Below are 26,135 nucleotides of genomic sequence, written 5' to 3' on the forward strand. Positions count from 1 at the left end.
GGTCCCCCCTCAACCTCCGTCTTTCTAATGTAAATAATCCTAATCTACTCAACCTCTCCTCATAGCTAGCGTCCTCCATACCAGACAACATCCTGGTGAACCTCCTCTGCACCCTCTCCAAAGCATCCACATCCTTTTGGTAATGTGGCGACCAGAACTGTACGCAGTATTCCAAATGTGGTCGAACCAAAGTCCTATACAACTGTAACATGACCTGCCAACTCTTGTACTCAATACCCCGTCCAATGAATGAAAGCATGCCGTATGCCTTCTTGACCACTCTATCGACCTGCATTGCCACCTTCAGGGTACAATGGACCTGAACACCCAGATCTCTCTGTGTATCAATTTTCCCCAGGGCTTTTCCATTTACTGTATAGTTCGCTCTTGAATTGGATCTTCCAAAATGCATCACCTCGCATTTGCCTGGATTGAACTCCATCTGCCATTTCTCCGCCCAACTCTCCAATCTATCTATATTCTGCTGCACTCTCCGACAGTCCCCTTCACTATCTGCTACTCCACCAATCTTAGTGTCGTCTGCAAACTTACTAATCAGACCATCTATACCTTCCTCCAGATCATTTATGTATATCACAAACAACAATGGTCCCAACACAGATCCGTTTGGAACACCACTGGTCACAGTTCTCCATTTTGAGAAACTCCCTTCCACTACAACTCTCTGTCTCCTGTTGTGCAGCCAGTTCCCTATCCATCTAGCTAGTACACCCTGGACCCCATGCAACTTCACTTTCTCCATCAGCCTACCATGGGGAACCTTATCAAACGCCTTACTGAAGTCCATGTATGTGACATCCACAGCCCTTCCCTCATCTATCAACTTTGTCACTTCCTCAAAGTGTTAAGTTACCGATTAAGGAACAATGGGATATCTGAAAGACACAGCTGGGACGAGACAGCTATTATGTGACAGAACCGCCACACCAGGACAAGACCCAGGCCAGGAAGAGGCCACCATACCAGACTGCTGGAATACTGAGCCAGAAGTCTCCACCGAAGACCACCATGCAGACCGAGACTGCTACTCATGGAACAGACTGCCTGCTGAACTGCTGGAATACCTGGAAGCTGATGCTGAAGAAGAGCTCCATGTGGGGATGAGATCTCCACGTCGCACTGAGACTGCCATGCCAAGCTGCTGGAAGTCACATCGTCGCTGGGCCAGAAGAAGCCTTCCACCGAAGCTGTTAAAATAAGGTAAGATGAATCTTGATAATAATAATGTGGTCATTCCCATCAATCTTTTTTCTCTACACCAGTCCATGGAAATCATCACCCGAGTCCACTATAGCCGAGCTGATATGGGACCTCATCATCGGCAATCTTCATATACTATCTTAATTTTCATGTCGCTACAGTCCACCTACAGTAGGTGGCTCACCATATGCAGATCCTGCTTCTAAGCTATCCCTCATAGTACACTCAATGTCCTTCGCTGAGCTGTTGGCTATAAGGGCTGTCTCTTTCTTCCTCAACATTGTCCTGTTCCACTTATTGATCTTGAACAACTACAGGTCTTGGATATCTGAAATGAAAAAGCCACAAGGACAAGTGGCATGGTGGTTCAGTGATTAGCACTGCTGCCTCACAGCTCCAGGGACTTGGGTTCTATTCCAGCCTAGGGCGACTGTCTCTGTGGAGTTTGCGCATTCTCCCTGTGTTTGTGTGGGTTTCTGCTGGGTGCTGCGGTTTCCTTCCACAGTCCAAAGATAAGCAGTTTAAGTAGATTGGCCATTCTAAATTGCCCATAGTGTCCAGGGATCTGTAGGTTTGGTGAATTAGCCATGGAATATGCTGAGTTACAGGGATATGATACAGAGATGAGTCTGGGAGGGATGTTCTTTGGAAAGTCTGTGTGGACTTGTTGGGCCGAATGGCCTGTTTCTACACTGTAGGAATTCTATGACCTATGATTCTGTGACAGGAGAGCAGTGAGGAGGTGACACATGTTAACACCATCTGCAACTGTATATAAGAAATCATAGGATGAGGGGAAAGTGAAATGCAACAGTGAGAATCAGACACAAGTAAGTTTCACCTTCTGTTGAAACTCTGTTGAAACTTACGGCCTTCATGGCATTGTCTTATCCAAGTGAGTGATGACTGTGCACCACAGTCATTGTCACCCTCCCTCTTGCAGGACAGTATATTTGTGTGATATGCCTGGCATAGTTCAATGACTGGTATTGTGTGTAAGCTGAGAGATGTACTTGCAAAACTGTTGAGAGATTATGAATGTGAAATAAATCGTGGTTGATAAGAGATTGTTGATAAATAAGTGAAGCTGTATAAGACTAGTAGTTTGGCTGTGTGAAAATGCATTTACTAACCTTAACCAATCATATGAGGCCATTAACTTTTTTGTTGCATTGCATTCAGGAGTTGATTGCTGACAGCAGTTTCCTTCATTATACTCATTTTTGTCGGGGCTTCCTGGTTCTCTGAAGGAAGTCTTCTGATGTCCTATCCATCCCTGTACTAAACCCTCTAGTGCTATTATTCCAGAAATATGGAGCCATATTCTGCCATGTCAACTGCCTTCGTCAGTTGGTGACATGAAATGTTAACTCTGTTTTCTCTCCAAAGATGGTGCCAGAACTGCTGATTTCTCCAGCACATTCTAATTTGTTGGAGATTTAAGTGATGCTGGTGTCATAATTTCACACCCCTGCTCAGGTTTGCAGCTGCCCAACAGTAGACTCAGCACTGGTTGCAATCACATACATGAACAGGTAGCACAAAGTCTGCATGATGCCAGCATTGAAAGGAATGGCAATGGGTTAATCGTACCAAATTTGGGTGGTACAGAATCTTACATTCTTGCAGTTGTAATCCAAATTCATCAACTATTTTGTTTGTACATATTTTACATCTTCCAAGGTGAACTTGATCCTCAATCTACCTATTTTTGCATGGTACTGTTACCATGCTTGGATGTCTACCTTGTAAACTGCTTAGTACTGCTTTGAAGTAATCATTTACATTGCAAAATATTCACCTGTGTGCAAACACATATTCACTCAAAACACTTGTGCGCCCTCACAATTTCACTAAAACACACTCATACATGCAAACACACCATGGGGCGGCATGGTGGCTTGGTAGTTAGCACTGCTGCCTCACAGTACCAGAGACCCAGGTTCAATTCCAGTTTCGAGCGACTGTCTGTGTGGAGTTGGCACATTCTCCCTGTGTCTGCGTGGGTTTCCTCTGGGTGCTCCCACAGTCCAAAGATGTGCAGGGTGGGTGGATTGGCCATGCTAAATTGCCAATAGTACCCAGGGATGTTTAGGTTAGGTGTGTTAGACATGGGAAATGCAGGGTTGGGGGAATGGTTCTGGGTGGGATGCTCTTCGGAGGGTCGGTGTGGACCCGTTGGGCCGAATGGCCTGTTTCCACACTGTAGGGATTCTATGATTCTATGACTCACTCTCATATACACTCATGTAAACTCACAATTATACACTCACTCACACAATCACACATGCATAATCTAACACATACACAAATACTCTCACACTTGGACACTCACAATCTTGCACGGTCTCTTACGTACATACACACAAACACTCACACTCAATACTCTCTTGCAAACAGTCTCGTCTCTCACACACATCCATGGTCAGTCAGAATTACATACTCACACTTATACTCAAATATGCACACACACACTTACACACTTTCTCTCACACACCCTCTCACAATCACACACTCACCCTTTCACTCCCTCACAGTCACGCTCGCTCCCTCACAATCATACTCACTGAACCTCTCACAGTAACATACAAAGACAGTCTCTCAATCAACCTGAAACCCTCACATATCCACAAATACACATTCATTCTGACTCTCAAACACACACACATATACTAATGCACACACACATGCACAATCTGACACAGGTACAAATTTACACACACTCACATGCACTCACTCATACTCTCAACCTCGCACACAGTCACCCACACTCTTACACACTCACTCAAACACAATCCTACTCAAACACACTCACCCTCATACATGCAAAGATGCACAAACTCATTCTCACACTTCCACACTCTCTGACACAGTTACACACATTCAAAATTACACACTGTCACTTACACATTCATACCCATGCACAATCTAACTCACACTGTCGCAATCTCACACTTCACGTCACACACCCTCTGAAAACACAATCTCTCATAATCACACACTGACATTCACACTTACACACTCTCACTATCACTATGCAGTTAATGGCAGAATCCTAAATAGCATTGATGTACGGAGGAATCTTGGGTTTCACGTCCATAGCTCCCTGAATGTGGCCACATAAGTAGATAGGGTGGTAAAGAAGGTGTATGGCATGCTTGCCTTAATTGGTTGGGGAATTGAGTACAAGAGTTAAAATGTCATGTTGCAGCTTTATAAGAATTTGGTTAGGCCACATCTAGAGTATTGCGTTCTGTTCTGGTTGCCACATTATGGAAGGATGTGGAGGATTTAGGGAGGGTGCAGAAGAGGTTTGCCAGGATGCTGCCTGGATTAGAGGGTATGAGATATAAGGAGAGGCTAGAAAAACTCCGGTTGTTTTCTCTGGAGCAGCGGAGGCTGAGGGAAGACCTGATAGAAGTCTATAAAATTACGAGATGCATAGACAGGGTTGCCGGTCAGAATCTTTTTCCCAGAGTTGAAATGCCTAAATGTCTACTAGGGCACATGCATTTAAGGTGAGAGGAGAAAAATTCAAAGGAGATGTGAGGGGCATGTCTTTTTACACAGAGGGTGGTAGGACTCTAGAGCGCACCACCAGGGGTAGTGGTAGATGCAGATATGTTAAGGCATTTAAGGGACTTTTAGATAAGCACATGAATATGCAAGAAATGGAGGGATATGGACCAAGGGCAGACAGAAGGGATCAGTTTAATTTGGCATTATGTCCAGGACAATATTATGGGCTGAAGGGCCCGTTCCTGTGCTGTATTGTTTTATGTTTTTTATCTCTGTTTGTGACAATGGTACAGAGGACTTCATTTATAAGCTGATCGATCTTGTTCAACAATTGTGAAAAGGGCTCTTGTTCCTTTTCAAGATTGTGCCCAGATTAACATTCTGTGGTGTATCTTCAGCGTAAAATAATCGCTTTTCTGTTGTCCTCTCTCCTTTCAAAGTGAAGGCTAGTTGTGCAGCAGATAATGAATAGGAATGCATTTCAGTTGTCAGAATGTTAGCAACCACAGGAACACCATGAATTCTGAGCTGATACTTTTGGGTTTTTCTAACCATCATTAAACACACTTTAGCTGCATTTATTACAAAATTCACTGTTTTTACTGTGGTAAGGAACTTGGCTGATTGACATTCACCTTCTTCAGACAAGTACATTCTTACAAAAAAAATTCACATTTCAGGAAACACAGCTGTGATTAACTGAGGGTGAGTGTGAGTACTGTACTGTGTCATCAGCCACATGTCACAAACTGTACCCTATGCAGAACTGAAGTTTACTGCTTAGTTACTCACCACATCCGGGGTGTGGGCTGCTTTTGGTTTAATTTCTCTGAGCTTCTGTATATAAACTCTTAATTGGGTTGATTTTGAAGGCCAATGTCCCTGATTCTGACAGTAAAACCTTTCATCCTGTAAACAGAGGTGGGACTGTGCAACATGTAGAAGAGGCAGACAAACAGGACACTTATTATTAGTTCATTGCAGCTGTCTTTTAAAGTGACTGCTTTAAAGACCATGAGCTCCTATTCAACTGTTGATGGCTCATTTGGAAAATACGTAAAAATTCAGACCCAAGATCTGTAGCCATTTTAATATGCTCCTATGGTATATTTTGGTAAGAGTCTAAACAAGAACCCAGAAATGTCAAATTCTAGCCTTGTGCTAAGCTGGAATTCAGTTGCGAACCCCTGTGTTTGGGGATCCTGCCTATGGTCAGCAGATGCAGGAATGTCTCTAAGACTGGTGTCCAAATTGAACAGTGGGTTGATTCCCTATAGCAAGCAGTCGGGCGTGTCAACCCTGTTAGGATCGAGGTAGAGTGTTGGCAGCAATAGCTAAGTATTCTCGCTAATGGATAGAATGAGATTTGATACTCAGTCACGGCTCATGTCAATCTAAAAGACGTGACATAACCTCAGCAACTGATTAGCTAAATTAATCACAAAGGAAGAGGATTTTGGGATGTGCAGAATATGATTCACCCTGAGGCTGAGTTGGATACAAGGTTGAATCATTCATAGCCTAATTTCACAACCTCATGAGGTTAAGGAAATTGCTGGAGAGCTAGAACTTCAGGCGGTTAGAATGAAAGCTGACCCCTTCCTATGGATAAGGAATGATATGCAAATGAGAAAGAGAAGGATGATCATGGATATATCTTCAGGTTACTTGTAGGTGACCATGTCAAAATGGAAAATGAAGCCATTACTGGCTCTGTTGGATAGGTTCAGGATGGGGGATCATGCAAAGACAGTCCCACACAACTGAACAGCAGAAGAGAGCAGTTTGATAAAGATTGCATGTTTACAAGGACATTTTGAAGACAAAGATGAACAAATAGCTATCACAGAGAATGTCATTAGATAAAATGGATAAAATGGTTTTGTGAGCATGAGAAAAGTCAGCTGGAAATAATTTGATGAGGGAATATTGGAGTAGATTGTCATGGAGATGACATCTGACATCTCATCTCAGGACATTAGAGGAAACATAGTTAGAACTGGATAATTATTTGGAGAGGAACTTTCATGATGTTGGCAAGCAAGAAGGTCAAGGAAGGAAATTGAGAAGTTAGTGGCAAAGACAAAGTTGCTGGAAAAGCCCAGCAGGTCTGGCAGCATCTGTGAAGGAAAAAACAGAGTTAATGTTTCAGGTGACCCTTCCTCAGAAGTTAGTGGGCTGAATGCGGAAGGGTTTTTGTGAACAAGTGGCTAATGTCACAGAATGTGACGGATGACATGCAGGAAAGGTAAAGACTCGGAACAAGATGAATGGATGCTAGGTTTGGTACGAAGGCAAGACTGAAGAGGAGGGTAACAGTAGCAAAGCACAGTAAATGATTGAGCCTTATTCTGTCACTGTGACCTATGTATTAGATTCGCCAGCCGGGGAAACATTTCCTCAATGTCTAACCTGTCAAACTCCTCAAGAACTTTATATTTTTCAATTAAAACACCTCATTCTTCTAAAATCCAGGGAATGTACACTGATCTACTCAATCTCTCCTCATGGTCACATTGCTTATTCCAAGTCATCTGCAAAGTAGATATGATTAATTATGAGTTTGTTGCACTCTATATGGAGTTGTGGATGAAGGTAGGAAGAGAAATTGACTTTCATTTAAGAAGTACTTTTCACAACCAACAGACTTTGCAAAGCAATTTACAGCCAGTTAAGCACTTTTTAAGTTTAACCACTTTTCTAAAGTAGCCAACTTGTGCAATGCAAACTCCTACAAATAGTAATGTGATAATGAGCATAGGAGCAGGGCCATTCAGCCCATCAAGCTGCTTTCACCATTTACTACGACCATGGCTGATCGAATACTTCGAAGCACACTATCCCCGTAATCCTTTGCACTTCATAAATTTATCAATCTCCACTTTATAGATTCTAAGAGACTGGACTTCCACAGTCCTTTGCAGTAGGGATTCACAATCCTTTGATTTGAAAAAAAACTTCTCATATTGGTCCTAAATGACATATCCATTATTTTTCATTGGTGCTCCCTGATTCAAGACATTGCAACCATGGGAAATGTGCATCTATCCAGTCTATCCTTTAAAGTATTTTGTAAGTTCCAATAAGATCACCTCTTTGAAACTTAAGTGAATATAGGTCCAGTTTGCCCAATGTCTCTTTACAGCCCCACCATCCCAGGAACAAATTTGGTGATTTTTTGTTGCACTCCCCCTGATGGAAATGATATCTTCCCTGAGGTAAGAAACCAAAATTGCACAGAGTGCAAATCCTCTTGCAATAAAGGCTACAATTCCATCCCAAATACTTGCCATACCTGCATATTGGCCTTCAGTGATATATTGATAAGGCCTCCTCCAGTCCTGTTGAACATCCACCATTTCCAACCACTTGTCTTTGAATAACTACGCTGCAAATCTGTTCTTCTACCGAAATGGATAACTTCACATTTTTCCCACATGATATTCCATGTTCTTGCCCACTGACTAAGCATGCCCAAATTCTCCTGAAGCTGCTGTACAACTTACAACATGAATTCCTACTCAGCTTCATATCACCTGCAAATTTACAGATATTACATTCATCCCCACCTCCAAATCATTGATGTACATTGTAAAAGCTGGGGCTCAAGACTGATCCTTATGGTACTTCACTAGTCATAACTTGTCAACATCAGAAAGAACCATTTATTCTTACTCTCTGTTCTTCTCTGTTAGCCAAACCTTAATCAGTTGGCTTTCTATAATGTAGATGCAGTATTGAGAGTCTTTTTTGAGTCTAATAGTAACAAGCTGCACAGATGAAAAGTCACTTTTAAAGCTGAGAAACATCAAGAATGAACTGCAAACAATTATACTACAAGAAAAGCTCTAAGCACAAGGCATTCTGTACCTTAAAGGGGACTGAGTGATGTGGACTATGGTAAAACTGGTGACAGAATCAGACAAGATGTCTGGTGAGGCCTATCTCGATGTCAGTAGCATTTCAGTGCATCTTTAATGCATTCACTGATTGGCAAGGTAAGTTGCTCACTAGGCAGTGGTTAGTTGTCAAGTAAAGGGGATTATAGATTGTTAAATGCCTTATTAATGTTGCAAGTTGCCTCATTCAAATTCAGCTTCCTATCTTACCAAATGTAGCTAGATGTTGAGATTTCTCAGCGTGGAAAGTCAGAGTGAGTATCTGGTCACTTCAGCTCACCACCAGCTGTGACCAGCCTGTGCGCTGCTCAACGCCAATGACCTTCATAGGGTATAATTGTCAGGTCGGAGATTTGGGGGAATTACAGGGGTGGCATCGTGGCTCAGTGGTTAGCACTGCTGCCCCACAACCAGGGACCCAGGTTCGATTCCAGCCTCAGGTGACTGTCTGTGTGGAGTTTGCACATTCTCCCCGTGTCTGTGTGGGTTTCCTCCGGGTGCTCCCATTTCCTCCCACAGTCCAAAGATGTGCAGGGTAGATGGTTTGGCTATGCTAAATTGCCCATAGTGCCCAGGGATGTTTAGGTTAGGTGTGTTAGATATGGGAAATGCAACGTTAGGGGAATGGATCTGGGTGGGATGCTCTTCGGAGGGGTGTTGCGGACCTGTTGGGCCAAATGGCCTGTTTCCACACTGTAGGGATTCTATGATTCTTCTATACAGTCCTTCTCTGCCTGCTGATTGTTAAGAAGGGTGCAAAGGGGCTCCCCATAAGAGCAGAGAGTGACCACAGCTAAAGAGGTAGGGAGGGTGGCAGAGGCATTTATGGCGATAGGGAGTGGAAACCCAAAACGTATGGTGGAGAGTTGCTGTGATTCTGTGAAATAGCATTAGAGGACATGTTAGAGCACAAGAGGAAGGTTTATTGGCAGTGGTGACCACTGATGCCTCTGCAGAGGATGTGTAGAGGAGCAGAGCGGGCAAAATGTTCAATGTGGTAGGTTTCCACAAAAGGGTTTAAAAAGAGAATTGGTGGGGACTGTATGTAAGTAGGTTGTCAGAGTCGTATAAGGTAAAACACAGCATTAGTGTCTTGAAGAGGGGCTACTTAGTCACCAGCTGGAGCCCTGTGCTGATGGAGTCCACAATGCACTGCACTATCTTTGCTTCAGTTTTCTAGATGCAGATTGCGACTGGAAAATAGCTAGGACAATGCCCAGAATGAGTGCAGTCATAGAATCCCTACAGTGTGGAAACAGGTCCTTTGGCCCAACAAGTCCACACCGATACTTGGACCATCCCACCCAGACCCATTCCCCTATAACCCACCTAAGCTACACATCCCTGAACATTATGGGCAATTTAACATGGCCAATCCACCTAGCCTGCACATCTTTGGACTATGGGAGGAAACCGGAGCACCCGGAGGAAACCCATGCAGACACGGGGAGATTGTGCAAACTCCACACAGACAGTTGCCCAAGGGTAGAATTGAACCTAGGTCCCTAGCGCTGTGAGGCAACAGTGCTAACCACTGAGCCACTGTGCTGCTTCAGTGCCAGTTTGATACATGAAAGTGTGGGATCCACTTTTGTTGGATATTAGGACATCGAAAGGGCAAGTACATGGAGCGGCCATTTGTAAACCCCAGCTACATTTAAGTTGCAATCACGTTATCGCCTATTTGCTATGTATGCAGAATGAAGATGTTTAGGGGTCAGGTGCTGGTCAAAGACCATCTGCACCATCCATTGATGAACAATGGCATCTTAATGATGATGAAGTTAGCAGAAATTACCTAAAAAGAGGCCAATGCTGATCAAAGGTGAACCATTATTCATGCAACAACCAAGGGTGCTGTGGGAGGCACAGACAATTGCTTCATCATCTGTTGTGTAAGCTTAACAATAGTCCATACTGAATGCATTGAGAAGTTGAATAAGTGATGCAGGTCTGGGAAAGGAAGACATTCGGAATGTTGCAGGCATCCGTTTTCATGTAACGTGTTGGTCAGCCGACATGTCACATTCATCAAGTTGATGCACAAGCTGAGGCTGCAGCTGAACGAATAATGGAGACATGGCCCTAGTTTCAGGATCTAGCATATCTCACTGTATGGAGAGGAGTGATCAACTCTTATTTGCAGCCCTCTTTTCCTTCTCAGACTCTTCTCAGACCTAAGAACCTCTTTCAATCCTTGTATATTAGGAATAATTATCTCCAGGCTGGGTATTTTTTGAGCTTCAGCCTCTAAGGCCTGGCATTAATTAAAATAAATTAAATTGTCCAATATCCATGTAGTTTTTGGTAGAGTTAATGCACCTGGCAAATGCCAACCTTGTACAATTCCTGGGATCACTACCAGTAGACCTTCAGGGTGATTGCATCTCAATCTGCAATGCCAATGTGGTATATTTTGAGTCAATATTGATGGCACCACACCAGTAGTCCTCTGGGATGATGGCAGCTTTACCTTTAAGTGGGTAGGTTAGCTCAATTGGCTGACTGACTGGTTTGTAATGTAGAGTAACACCTACAGCTTGGGTACAATTCCTGCATGAAAGACTCACCTTTTCAATCTTACCCTTCCCTTTGGTCTGCTAGGATTATGGCAACTTTACCCTTTTACCTGATATAAGATTTTAAAATATATGCCCCACAACAGTATATGATATTGACCAAATATGTTTTTTGTGATGTTGATTAATGGATGAATCTTGGCCAGATTACCAGGGATAACTAGTCTGATCTTCAGAATAGGGCAGTGAAGACCAACAGTGTTTTACTAAACTTTCATCCAGAATTATTAAAGCTGGATAACTTTTTTTGTTAACTTTCGATAGTTACTGTTTGCTTTAAGACATTATGGTGTCTGGCTCAATGTATCTGTGTCACCATAAATTCAGATTCTTCCACATCTTTCTGAAATCACTAAAATGATGATGTTTTAGTACTTACTATTCTTGTGCCAAAAACAGATCCTCTTTCAAAATCAAACCATGTCCCTCATCTCCTCCAAAAAGGACTGCAGCCCTTTCAGTTCCATTTTACTCAAAAGACTAGAAGTACAGCAGTTTGTGGGTTATTTACCTATAAATGCAGAGTCTGACGTAGGTTTCAATGACACCAACATACATTGAGCACTCTGAAGTTTTAAAATTAAGCATTTGTGTGACAAATTTAATAAAACTTTCCTGTTGAAGGTCATGTGTCTAGCAGTGAATGAGTGCCAAAACTCTAGTTCACTGCTCAACCACACACCAGCTACCAATGTTTATAGCGTGTTAATAGTATTATCAAGATTAAGGGCACTGATTGATTAAGGATTTTGAACATATATAAAGAGTCTTCCCCTTTACCATTGGGAATTTGGCGTGGAGGATGTTGCATGCAGCAAACTCATGCAATAGGAGACTGAGATGGTTTTCAAATTCCCATGCCACCTTTTTTTTGCTGTTTTGAAGAGTCCATGGGTCATATTTACAACCAGCATGATAAACCATAGCTCCTTTTTAATTATTTAAAAGCACTTTCCTTAATTGATGTTTGTATTTCAGCCCCTCACTCCAGATCTTTGAGCACAGAGTGCAGAGAGGAGCAGATAAATCAGAGGACCGCCTTGTAGGTCTGTTCCTGGGCTTAGTTGAAGTGAAATTGAACAGGTCCAAGCAGTGGGAAGTTGAGTGGGAGTTTGACACAACTGCTTACTCCTGTTCCTTGGTTACATCCATACCAGAATGAACCCAGAGATGGTTCACATGTGTCCGATGTTGTGCTTGAGGCCTTCTGCAACCAATAGATACTGCAGGGCCTGGAGTTCATCCTTGGTAACAACATTTTTATTAAATAAATTTCAATTGAAATTCTTGATTTGGTAGTAGTTTATGTTTTTAATTTACTTAAAGTGTCCTTTAAGGGTTGATCTTTTGTTAATGTATTTGTCTAATTATTGTTTGTTCAAAAGAGTATGAAGAAAGAATAAATTAGCTCATGAATGCCCAGATTGCAAGTGTTTCTTTTCGTGATTGAAGTGTTCAATGTTTATAACTTTTGAAAGGTTGCAGTCCTTTCAAAAATTGAAGGGACTGCTGTCCAACATTTGCTTGCACTTCAGTTCATACTCCTGCTTAGCCACTCATTGCAGAAAGAGGTCGGGAGGAAGGAAGACCTCCTCATTAGCCTGAGCCAGGCCAAAGTGTCTATAAACAGATCCAGGCAGCTAGCAGTTGGAAGGTTCATTCTACTCGACTTCCTGACCATCTTCCATGGCTACACCTGTGCCTAGGTGCCAGTAATCTGTTGGTATTCTTGTGGCTTTCCATGATACTACACAGGGTGGAATGCACCGTGAGCCACCAAAAGAGTGTTTTAATTTAATTTTGATAAGTTTCATTTACTTACCGTGCCCCTATAAAGGATCAATCATCTGTTGATTTGATCAAACAAACAAAGTACAGAGAGAAAGACGTAGAGACTCCTGGGATATTCAGAAAGGAGGCAAACATAGTTCTGCATTCTGTCAATCATTCCAGTTTTAATTAAAAAAGATTGATACCTAGCTTCAGAATGAATTAACAGCCAATCTTGGCCTGTAATAGAGAGTCTCTCTATTTATTTTTTCATCGACCCTTCCCTACTCTCCACTCCTGCCTTGGTCTTGCTCCCATGCCAGAGTCTCAAGTCCTTCCTCACCATTCCAAGCCAGAGTCTCCCTGCAAGCCTACTATTCCCAGACCCAGCCACTGACTCACCACCATGATTCCAGGCCCCCAGCTGCTCGCAGGAGGTAGTGGGATCTGTGGGAAGATAGCAGAGTTAATCTTTCGTGAGAAATTGAGTTTCTCCAGCAATTTCTGTTTTTGATTGAGTTGTAGATTTGTTTATCTGTAAAGGAGATGCCAGGCCATTGGCTGGACAGCCCGATTTTAAATCACTGCCGGTACAACCGCATAAAGGTTCCCTGCTTACCTTCTTCAGGGTGGACAGAATAGAATCCAAAATTGCCTGGGATTTGTGGAAACAGTGTAAAACATTGTCTGGTTTGAGTAATTCAAGAGCTTTTTCTATAAAATAAGGTTTTGAACATGAAAACACTTCATTTTGTGATCTGAATAAGTAAGTATTGCCGTAATTAGTGCTAAATTACCTTGTCTGGACAAGAAATTAGGAAGGATATACAATAGGGTGCATCTTGGAACAAAAATCCTTTACTTGTGTGGTTAACTATGATTCCAGGAATAAAATGCATGTCATTGATTTAAAATAAACATTCTGGTGTTGGGTAGCACACAGCCAACAGTTGTGGTTTGCAAAGTCAGTGTTCCTTTTCTCCAATTGAAAACTTGCTGATTAATATTAAAATATACAATGTTGCTATAAATCATTTAATTTTTCATTGTTTAAATGTTGGAAATAAAGTTAAATCATATAAAATTGTTGAAAATATTAATCTGCTGTACACAGTACTTTGCTTCTTAGATGCCTCATTGAAATAGGAAATAGTTACATGAGAGAGGAGTAATATTGTAATGAGCCTGTTTGTAATAACGTTGGTCATCCTAGTCAATACAGTGTGGAGCCGGAGGAACACAGCACGTCAGGCTGCATCAGAACAGCAGGAAAGTTGACATTTCGGGTTTACACCCTTCATCAGGACTGGGAAGGGGAAAGGGAGCTCAGAAATAAATAGAAGGAGGTGGGTGGGGCCGGGAGAAGGTAGGTGGGATGGTGATAGGTGGATGCAGGTAGGGGTTGTGGAGATAGGTCATGGGAAGGGTGGGGTGGATAGGTGAGAAAGAAAATGGACAGGCTGTGTCAGATCAAGAAGGCAGGGATGAGAGGGAGGGTTGGACATGGGAAAAGGCTGAGGGTGGGGAGTTTTTGAAACTGGTGAATTCTATTTTGAAGCCATTGGGCTGTAAGCTTCCGAAGCAGAATATGAGGTGTTATTCCTCCAGTTTACGTGTGGCGTCATTGTGACACTGGGGGAGGCCAGGATGGAATATCACCAAGGCAGTGGGAGGGGGAGATAAAATTTTTGGCAACTGGAAAATGCTGTTGATTATAGCGTACAGAGTGCAGATACTCCGCGAATTGTTCAGCGAGTCTGTGCTTGGTCTCACTGATGCAGAGGAGACCACATCTGGAGCAATGGATACAATAGACCAGGTTGGAGGACGAACAGGTGAATACCTGTCAGATTTGGAAAAATTGTTTGGAGGGAGGTGAGAGGAGAGGTGTAGGGGCATATGTAGCACCTTCTGTGGTTGCAGGGAAAGGTGCCATGTGTGGTGTGGTTATTTGGGAATATGGAGCGGATGAGGGAGTCACAGAGTGAACGGTCCCTATGGAATGCAGATAGGCATGGGAAGGGAAACGTCTCTTCGGTGGGGTCAGATTGAAGGTGGCGAAAGTGGCAGAGGATGATGCGCTGGATGCAGAGGTTGGTGGGGTGGTATGTGAGGAGCAAGGAGACTTTGTCCTTATTTTTGTTGGGGCATGGGTGTTTGAGGGCAGAAGTATGGGAAATGCAAGAGATGTGGTTGAGTGCATTATGAATCACCAGAGGGGGAAGTTACAGTCCTTGAAATAGGAGGACATCTGGATGTCCAGGAATGTAACACTCTGTCTTGGGAGCAGATGTTGCGGAGGTGGAGTAATTGGGAGTATGGGATTTCATTCTTGCAGGAGGGTGGTGTGACAGGAGCTGTAGTGAAGGTTACTATGCGAGTTAGTGGGTTTGAAATAGATGTTAGTGCCCAGACAGTTACTAGAGATGGAGACCCAGAGGTGCAAGAAGGGGAGAGAGGTGTTGAAGATGGTTCCAGGTGAATTTTAGGTTGGAGTGAAAGGTGTTAGTAAAGTTGATGAACTGTTCAAGCTCCTCATGGGAGCACAAGGCAGTGCGGATACAGTCATCAATGCAGAGGAGGAAGAGGTGAGGAATGGTGCCCATGTAACTGCGGAAGAAGGAGTGTTCCACGTAGTGCTTTGGGTTGATAAGAATGATTGCTTCCTATGGTACCACTTCAACCGTCTTTAAAGCACAGGATTAGAACAAAAGGCTGCCGCTTAAGATTCAAAACGGGATTTCTCTTTTAAAAGCATTTTTTGAACTGATTTCACTTTGTAGCATGTAGTGTTGTACAATGGCTGCTATTCTCCGCCCACCTGCCGTGCGTCTCTCTTTGCAAGCTGGAATGAAGTCACCTCCTTCCTCTCGTTGACACTCTTGCTGGCAGACCTACACAGCTGCATATTCAGCTGAAGAGTCTCTATGGTTCTCAAGCTTTAAAGGAGGTTGTTGTCGATCATTGCAGGAAAGCTTCATACCTGGAATTATTTCCTGATGCAACCAAGTGAGGAAAAGAGTTCTCAAAGTTGTGGTAGAAGAATGTTTATGGCCAGAGTTTCAGCTGTTTTATTAGTAGCGTCAGCTTGCTATGTTTTTCCTTCTGCTTTGATGTTTTGAAACCAGGAGCAGGCTTTATGCGAAGCAATCAAAGGAGAGTAGGTGATTGTGTTTGAGATTCAAAAGTAAATCCCGATTTAGTCAAGCTGGAAATGTGCAGAAAAGATTTTTAAGTGCTTTTTTCCATTGTGTGCGTCTGTATATGATGTGATAGGTAGCTACGCTGACAGCTAACAGTGATCAAAATTGTAAAACTCGACTGTTTATTACTTCTTCTTTGGTTTGTCAATATCTCTTATTTTAATTGTCTGCAGGTCATCATTCTTGAACACTGGAGAAAAGGTGAAAACGCCACCGAAAACCGTGGTGAAATCTCCAATACGAACTGACTAGCCGGTTACCAAAACTGTACCTTTGCGATTTTAGCTTGTTCATAACCGGGCGAACTTCGCTTTCTCAGTTTCGCACACACTATTCTGTGGATTGACGGACAACTGGACGTTCCCACACTTGAATATAGAATCTAGATTCTGTGTCACTGAAGGGACTTTTTGTCGTGGGACTTTAAATCATGAGTGAATTCTGGTTGTGTTTTAATTGCTGTATTGCGGAACAGCCTCAACCGGTAAGTGTGACTAAATCTGTAATGAAAACTGTAATTTTAATGAAAAGTCTCCCAACTAATTTCTTAAAGAAGAAAAAAAGAGTCAAAATGTTTTCAGTTTATTTTTTTTTCGAAGCGTGTAATGTAGAGGTAAAAAAGATGTCTGGTTGTGGGAAGCAGCACTGAATTCCAACAGTCTTTGGTAACACACTTTCAAATTCTCTGCTTTAATTATTCTCGAACTTGCTTTCTAAGAGTGCAAAATGCTGTCCCTTTGTATTTGGTTTAAACACATCATTACCTGTCATTTGGTAAAACATACTTTAGCCTATGTGTAAGTGTATTGCTTTTTGCTTGTTCTACTTAGTGTGCAAGTCTCCCCTTCGCCATCTGGCATTACTTGTCTGGAAAATGTTTCCTTTCGCATTTACTTGACATAATTGTCTATAGCAATATCTCTGCTTAACCAGTGTCACTACCCAGATTGATATATCTCACCCAGTATCCTAGTTGTCATAATTTTTTGCAATAACATCCCATTCATCTCCTATTAATCCAGTGAGATTCTCCGCAGCCCATCATGACATAGATGATTTGGAGTTGGGGACAAAGTGTGGTGTGTCAAAATTTGCAGATGACACTAAGGTGAGTGGTAGAGCAAAGTGTGCAGAAGACACTGAAAGTCTGCAGAGGGATATAGATAGTCTAAGTGAGTGGGCAAAGGTCTGGCAGATGGAGTACAATGTTGGTAAATGTGAGGTCATCCATTTTGGTAGGAATAACAGCAAAATGGACTATGTTTTAAATGGTAAAAAATTGCAGCACGTTGCTGTGCAGAGGGACTTGGGTGTCCTTGTGCATGAATCGCTGAAGGTGGGATTGCAGGTGCAGCAGGTAATTAAAAAGGTAAATGGAATTTTGTCTGCCATTGCTCGAGGAATGGAGTTTAAAAACAGGGAGGCTATGCTGCAGCTGTATAGGGTCCTGGTGAGGCCACACTTGGAGTACTGTGTGCAGTTTTGGTTATCTTACTTGAGAAGAGATATACCAGCACTGGAGGGGCTGCAGAGGAGATTCACTCAGTTGATTCCAGAGTTGAGAGGGTTGGATTATGAGGAGAGACTGAGTAGACTGGGATTATACTCATTGGAATTCAGAAGAATGAGGGGAGATCTTATAGAAACATATAAGATTATGAAGGGAATAGATAAAGTGGAGGCAGGGAGGTTGTTTCCGCTAGCAGGTGAAACTAGGACTAGAGGGTATCGCCTCAAAATAAAGGGAAGCAGATGTAGGACTGAGGTCAGGAGGAACTTCTTCACCCAAAGGGTTGCGAATCTGTGGAATTCCCTGCCCAGTGAAGCGGTTGAAGCTACCTCGCTGAATGTTGTTAAGGCAAGGCTAGATAAATTTTTGAACAGTAAAGGAATTAAGGGTTATGGTGTGTGGGCGGGTAAGTGGAACTGAGTCTCAAAAAGATCGGCATGATCTTATAAATGGCAGGGCAGGCTCAAGAGGCCAGATGGCCTACTACTCCTCCTAGTTCTTATGTTCTTATGACCAACTTCACCGTTTTCAGTGATTACTTTAACATTTGGACGTTTAGTGATCTTCCTCTGCAGTATGTACTACAACTCAAAGGTGCAGCTTACGTGCAGCAGAGTGCAGTGTCCCAAACTTGTCTATTTTTTTTTGCTTTCGTTCATAAAAACCAATACTTGTGTTTCCAGAACCTGTGCTTCCAATAACAAATCCATTTTTTTTCTCACCTCTTCTGTCCTGCATCTGCAATTCCACTGATGCCCTACATCACTTCAATGGTATCCACTTTTATGGCCCCAACCACTCCCTCTTCTTTGAAGCTTTGTGATATTATTGAGATTTAAAATAGATGACTAATGTATAGTTTTAAGTTTGATGTTTGTATTGCTATATTGTGCATATTAAGAATGGAGGAAGACCCAGAGCTTTCATTTCATGTTTGAGAGTTTTGCCATTGACAAATCTCCAGTTTGTTTATACATGTACAGCTCCACGTGTTAAAAATGGTAGAGAAAATTGGGCTGTTGCCAAGCAACTACATGTCCAATGACACATATTGAGACAGAGATAGAAACATCCAAAAAGTCAGTGAATTAGTCTATGTCTGTATTTAAAGGAGAATGGAGGCAGAACTGCTAAGTTGGTTTGAAAAGAGTGGCCAGAAAACCACTGGAAGCTGAGGATTTGGAAAACCTGTGTTTGTGCCAATGGTGTTTAGAACTCAGTTTAAAGAAAAGTTCCAAAAAACAATTCTAGCTGTACTACCTGGCCAAAAACTTTCAGCTCCGGGGATTGGGTTGGGGTTGGGGGTTGGTGGCGGAGGAGAAGAGAGAGAGAGGTGACCCTTCACTAAGGTTTAAGTATCGTAGGATGTTGTTGGGGTAAAAGGGTGAATCATTATCTCTTGTGTTTCCTACCCAATGAAGGGGCAGCTGCTGTTCTCTCTTGGCAGCTCTGAGTGAGATTTCTGTCCCTGAAATCTTCAATCCCAAAGAAGCCCAACTGCTGGCTAGGCCTATTGGGCCCTTTAATATGGTGGTTTGTCCAATTGAGGTAACAAGCTCCTACAGGAGCTCCCCAGTAGATGGACAGGTTCTCCATCACCTGAACTAAACTAAATTCTGCCCATTAACTCTAGTAGTTTCTTTATGGATGCTGCCTGACCTGAGTTTTTCCAAACATTTCCATTTTCTTCAGATTTCCAGCATCTGGAGTGCGTCTGATTTGTGCACTTATGCTTGTCCTTGACACTTACTGAAGCCTATAAATGTTAACAGCAGACTATCTGATAATAAATTTTCAGATCATGAAGCACTTGTTATGTCTCCTGTTGCCTGGAAAATACAATATCCTGGATTCTGCACTGTTACATGTTAACATAATCCAATGATTAGTGTTTCGGGAAGATAAATTGCACAGCAAAATATCTAGCCTCATCTTTACTAAAATATCCTCTCCAAAATTGTTTTGTCAGGGCTACACTGAGAGTGTTTCAAAAGAAAATCTTTAGCAAGTGCATTTCTTAATTAGGCATTCATTTTCTAATTAAAGCCAAGCTAGATGAATAAATTTAATCAGCTGCCTGTCACGCATTGTCTCCAATATGACCTCTTGTGAACTGCACATCTACAGTTGTCGTTATGGTGGAGGTTGCCAATCAAAAAGGGCATCAGATGAAAAGAAGCAAAAAAAAAGTTTTAAATTTCTGAAAAGTCTGATTTTAAGCCAGTTCCAAATAGAAAATATTCTCCCGCATTATTTATAATTTGCCGTGCTGTGAGCTGAGTGTAAGCTCATTAATGTCAAATAATGTGTATTTAATATAAATAGCTGTCTCCTCAGAATTTGTGATCCTTGACCCAAAACACAAACTACTTGTTTCTTGAAATCTTATTTTAAATATTTTCAATGAAAAATGTGACCTGTTGTTAAAACATCGGAACAAGTAACATTTTAAATAGCCCATTCTAATTAGTAAACCAGGGTCTTGCTACATGGAAGTCACAAAGTGGTAAACAAATATGGAAATTCTGGAATATGGCAGCTTGATATGCCAAGATATTGCAGACATTGCCCTTTGTATAAACATTGTGTCACTTGTACTACTTCTTTGTATGACATTTATCAAAGCATAGCATTTTGTAAGTAACTGTTTTTGTTTGTCCTATGAAAGTTGGTGCATTTTGGTGTATTATTAGAAAATATATTTAGATTCTAAATCAAAGACAGTAAGAACTGCAGATGCTGGAATCAGAGATAACACAGTGTGGACCCTTCTTGGTCCCGACCCGAAACGTCAACTTTCCTGCTCCTCTGATGCTGCCTGACCTGCTGTGTTCCTCCAGGTTCTAAATCAATGCTATTTTTAATCGTGTTTCTTTTCTCTAACCATTGATGGGCAGACCATGGAAGGTGAGTAATTTATAAGCTAGTAATCAAAGCATTCAGATAATGTGCTTTAGAAGAAAGCTCATGTGAGGGATGTTGAGTTGAACACTCTTAAGTATGCATATATTTTTGGTCAAGTGAATCAGATAATGATGTTTAAAATTCATTTCATTTTTCTTTGTTTTGCAACTGTTTGTTTTTTCTTGTGAATTGTGATGAAGTGTATAAATTGTGCATTATATTACATGAGAAGGTTGGAAATGTTATGATTTTGACTCCCTCTAATTTTTTGTGCAAGCTGCTAACTGTTTCTTTCTAACTGAGCACCCTTCATATTGATAATATTCAGAACAAAGGATAGCATTATAGTGAATCAGCTTGGAATGTTTACATTGCCAAAACCAGCTCCCTAATTCTGCAGGGCCCCACTGAAGAAGTAGTAAATGGTAGATTGAATGGCAGAGCAGTGGCAAACGAAATGAGTGCAACAAGGGAAGTGATTGCTGGACCTCTTATGGAGATATTTATACCATTGTTAGCCACAGGTGAGGTGCCAGAAAACTGGAGGTTGGCTAACACGGTGCCACTATTTAAGAAAGGTGGTAAGGAAAAGCCATGGAACTAGAGACCGGTAAGCCTGACAATGGTGGTGGGCAAGTTGTTAGAGGGAATCCTGACGGACAGGATTTACAAGTACTTGGAAAGGCAAGGACTGATTAGGGATAGTCAACATGGCTTTGTGCATGGTAAATTGTGTCTCACTAACATCGAGTTTTTTGAAGAAGTAACGAAGAGGATTGTTGAAGGCAGAGTGATAAACAGGATCTATATGGACTTAAGGCGTTCACCAAGGTTCCTCTTGATAGACTGGTTAGCAAGATTAGATCATATGGAATACAGGGAGACCTAGCCATTTGGATACAGAACTGGCTCAAAGGTAGAAGACAATGGAGTGTTGCTTTTCAGACTGGAGGCCTATGACCAGTGGTGTGCCACAAGGATTAGTGCTGGGTCCACTGCATTTCATCATTTATATAAATGATTTGGATGTGATCGTAAGAGATATAGTTAGTAAACTTGCAGATGACACCAAAATTGGAGGTGTAGTGGACAGCAAAAAGGTTACCTCAGCATACAACGGAACCTTGATCAGGTGGGCCAACGGGCTGAGGAGTGGCAGATGGAATTTAATTTAGGTAAATGTGAAGTGCTGCTTTTTGGAAAAGCAAATCACGGCAGGACTTATACACTTAATGGCAAGATTCTGGGGAGTGTTACTGAACAAAGAGACCTTGGACTGCAGGTTCACAGTTCCTTGAAAGTGGAGTCTCCTGTATACAGGATAGTTAAGAAGGCATTTGGTATGCTTGCCTTTATTGGACAGCACATTGAGTATAGGAGTTGGGAGGTTATGTTGTGGCTGTACAGGACATTGGTTAGGCCTCTTTTGGAGTACTGCATACAATTTCTGGTCTCCCTGCTATAGGAAGGACATTGTGAAACTTGTAAATCTTTTCTGAACGCTTTCAAGGATGTTGCCAGGTCTGGAGGGTTTGAGCTTAGGGAGAGGCTGAATAGGCTAGAGCTATTTTCCCTGGAGCATCGGAGGCCGAGAGATGACCTTATAGAGGTTGATAAAATTATGAGGAGCATGGATTGGGTAAATAGACAATGTCTTTTTCCCCAGGGTGGGGTAAGTCCAAAACTAGACATCATAGGTTTAAGGTGAGAGGGGAAAGATTTCAAAGGACGGAAGGGGCAATTTTTTCATGCAGAGGGTGGTGCATATATGGAATGAGCTGCCAGAGAAAGTGGTGGAGGCTGGTACAATTATAACATTTAAGAGGTATCTGGATGGGTATATGAATAGGAAGGGTTTAGAAGGATATGGGCCCAATGCTGGTAAATGGTTAATTTAGGATATCTGGTCGGCGTGGGCGAATTGGACTGAAGGGTCTGTTTCCGTGCTGTACATCTCTATGACTCTAACTGCAAGGCAGTAATCAAAGATAGGGATTCTGGTAACCATTGTCTGAGCCTTGAGGTTAAATTATAATCAGGGAATCCATCTATTGTTATTGGAAGTATCTGATAAATACACATTGAGCTGATGGAGTCACTTTTTCACCGTTGAATTGTTTTCTTATCCAGTGCATTTCCTGGTTTTTCCTTGTTTTCTGTTCCTTAGGTTCTTGCCTACAGGTTCTCTGTTGTTAGAGTGCTCTATGCGATTATGGTTTCAAAATTTGAAGGATGATAATTGGCAACGTGGAAATAACTATCAGGAAAGATAGTTTTATTTTCTAGAAAGTGGTGTATGCCCTACTACTCTGGACAAAGAATCGTCAAAAAAGGATTGGTGACAGTGGACCAACTCCAGCAATCCTTAATTGAACCATATGCTGACATAGGTAACAGATAACAGGACGTGACAATCAGGGTAATACCACATGTTGAGCAACACACAGATTTAAGTTCCATGCAGAGACCACCGCCAGAAGGAGAAAAGATTCATGGAAACAAAAGATTTTGAAGACCGGTGAATTTTCATCTTAAGAGCATTAGCCTTAAGAATACACAATCAGCCAACAGTTGAAATAGAACACAGAACAGTACAGCACAGGAACAGGGCCTTCAGCCCACCATATCTGCACCGATCATGATGCCATTCATGACCAATCTGCATATGGTCGATCTGTTCCCTTCTTCTTCATGTGTCTGCCCAAATGCATCTTAAACTCTGCTAACATATCTGCTTCTACCACCTCCTTTGGCAATGCGTTTCAGGCACTTACCACTCTTTTTTTTTAAATCGTTCTTCGCGCATCTCCTTTTAAACTTTTCCCTTCTCACCATAAACCTGTGCCCCAACAGTATTTAATATTTCCACCATGGGGAAAAAGGTTCCGACTATCTACCCTATCCTTGCCACTCAAAATTATATGTACTTATAGAATATAGAATATAGAACAGTACAGGCTCTTCAGCCCTCGATGTTGTGCCGACTTATTATCCTACTCTAAGATCAAACTACCCTGCATTCCCTACATTTTACTATCCGCCATGTACCTATCCAAGAGTCGCTTAAATGTCCCCAATGTATCTGACCTTACTACCACCGCCGGTAGTGCATTCCATGCACCCACCACTCTCTGTGTAAAGAACCTACCTCTGACATCTCCCCTATACCTTCCTCCAATCACCTTAAAATTATGTCCCTTCATAATAGTCATTTCCGCCCTGGAAAAAGTCTCTGGGTATCCATTCTATCGATGCCTCTCATCATCTTGTACACCTCTATCAAGTCATCTCGCATCCTTCTTCGCTCCAATGAAAAAAGCCCTAGCTCCCTCCACCTTTCCTCATAAGACCTGCCCTCCAATCCAGGCAGCATCCTGGTAAATCTCCTCTGCACCCTCTCTAAAGCTTCCACATCCTTCCTGTAATGAGGCAACCAGAACTGAACACCATATTCCAAGTGTGGTCTAACTAGAGTTTTATAGAGCTGCAGCATAACCTCGCGGCTCTTAAACTCAATTCCCCTGCCAATGAAAGCCATACACCATACGCCTTCTTAACAACTCTATCAACTTGGGTAGCAACTTTGAGGGATATATGAACGTGGACCCCAAGATCCCTCTGTTCCTCCACACTGCCAAGAATCCTGCCATTAACCCTGTATTCTGCATTCAAATTTGACCTTCCAAAGTCAATCACTTCACACTTTTCCAGGTTGAATTCCATCTGCCACTTCTTTGCCCAGCTCTGCAGCCTGTCAATGTCCCACTGCAACCTACAACAGTCCTGCACTCTATCCACAACTCCACCAGCCTTTGTATCAGGTTGGCCCTCAGCCTCTGACATACAGCAAAAACCTGTTTTTTCAACCTCTGCTTATATGCTCCAATCTAAAAAGAATCCTGGTAAACCTCTCCAAAGCCTCCACATCCTATCTATAGTGTGGCAATCAGAACTGCACACAGTACTCCTAATATGGCCTAACTAAAGTCTTATTTAGTTACAACATGACTTCCCAATTTTTATACTCAATGCCTCAGCTGATGAAGGCAAGCATGCCTTTACCATCTTTTCTACTTGTGATGCCACTTTCCGGGAGCTATGAACTTGCACCCCAAGACCCCTCCGTAAATCAATGCTCGCCAGGGCTTTCTTCTTGCATTTGACCACCCCAAAATCCACGACCTCACACTTGTACATATTAAACTCCATCTGCCATTTCTCTGCCCAACATTCCAAATCATCTATACCTTGCTGTATTCTTTGATAATCTTCCTTATCCACAACCCCACCAATTTCTGTCATCTGCAAACTTACTAATCGGCCAACCTCAGTTTTCATTCAAATCCTTTATACATACATTACAAACATTAGGGGTCCCAGCACTGATCCTTGCGGAACACCACTGGTCTCAGACCTCCAGAAAAAATGCTCCACCACTGCCCTTTGTCTTCTATGACCAAGCCAATTTTATATCCAACTTACCTACTCACTGTAGATTCCATGTGACTTAATCTTCTGGATCAGCCTATCAGGTGGGACGTTGTCAAATGTGATAACTGGCAGAGACTGCAGCAGCTGTGGAAGCGAGAGGACAAGCTCAGCACTGCAAAGAAAAACCTTTATCAATAAGTTGATGAGAGGCACAGGGCAAGATTGTAGGCCAGAAAGAGAGGGAAAATATGTGGTCTTAGTGCAGGAAGCACTGCAGAGTATAAGAGAAGATTCTCGGAGTAAAGTTAAATATTCCTAAGAAGGAAAATAATTCTGAATAAGGTGCAAAGACTAGAAAGGGCATTCAAGGGAGTGATAAAAGTGAATTTTCACCTCTCAATGTGAATCGTTCCATCAAAATTAGGCTTCATGAGGCACAGATGGAACATACATTGACATTGACAGAAAAGAAGTTTAGACTGAGGCTGCAGATTTGGAAAGTCATTAGAATTTTTCTAGACTGGAGAGTAGCAAATTGAAGGAAGTCAGTGAAAAAGTCTAGACTATAAGGAGCAGGACCAGACCCGAAACTGCTCATATAAAGGGAGCGTGTTTTTAAAGGACTGCAGCCAGAAAAATTTATTTAAAAATTTGTATAGGAAAAATATCTAGGACTTTAGACTGTGAAAGGCAGCCAATTTACGTGGGAAGAAGTGGCAAAACACCATCTTAGCTTCAGAAGTGAGAAAACCCCGGAAAGCTAGACAGCCAACACTTTGATAATTAAAGTAGTAAAATCCAGTAAGCAGAATAGAAAGAAAAACAAAGTTGCTGGCAAACCTCAGTAGGTCTGGCAGCATCTGAGAAGAAAAAATCAGAGTTAACGTTTCGGGTCCGGTGACCCTTCCTCAGAACTTCTGTTATAGAACATAGAATATAGAACATAGAACAGTACATGTCATTGGCAAACTTATTAACCCACCCTTCCACTTCCTCATCCAAGTCATTTATAAAGATCACAAAGAGCAGAAGTCCCAGAACACTACTCGTCACTAAGCTCCAGGCTGATTACTTTCCATCTACTACTGCCCTCCGTCTT

At 42.1% G+C, this 26,135-nt stretch overlaps 1 protein-coding gene across 6 annotated transcripts in view; it reads left to right on the forward strand.

Moving 5' to 3' along the window:
- Nucleotides 1-26,135, forward strand: part of cdc42se2 (CDC42 small effector 2) — a 248,983-nt gene that overhangs the window by 144,958 nt on the left and 77,890 nt on the right. For 3 of the 6 annotated variants that reach the window (XM_048595122.1, XM_048595119.1, XM_048595121.1), the window contains one exon: nt 16,365-16,675. In XM_048595122.1, the coding sequence (XP_048451079.1) occupies nt 16,622-16,675 (54 nt within the window). In that variant the 5' untranslated portion in view covers nt 16,365-16,621. The other 3 variants (XM_048595118.1, XM_048595123.1, XM_048595120.1) reach the window with 3 other exon arrangements.

Source organism: Rhincodon typus, chromosome 3 (genome assembly GCF_021869965.1).
Source record: "Rhincodon typus isolate 14 chromosome 3, sRhiTyp1.1, whole genome shotgun sequence".
Classification (NCBI taxonomy): Eukaryota; Metazoa; Chordata; class Chondrichthyes; order Orectolobiformes; family Rhincodontidae; genus Rhincodon; species Rhincodon typus.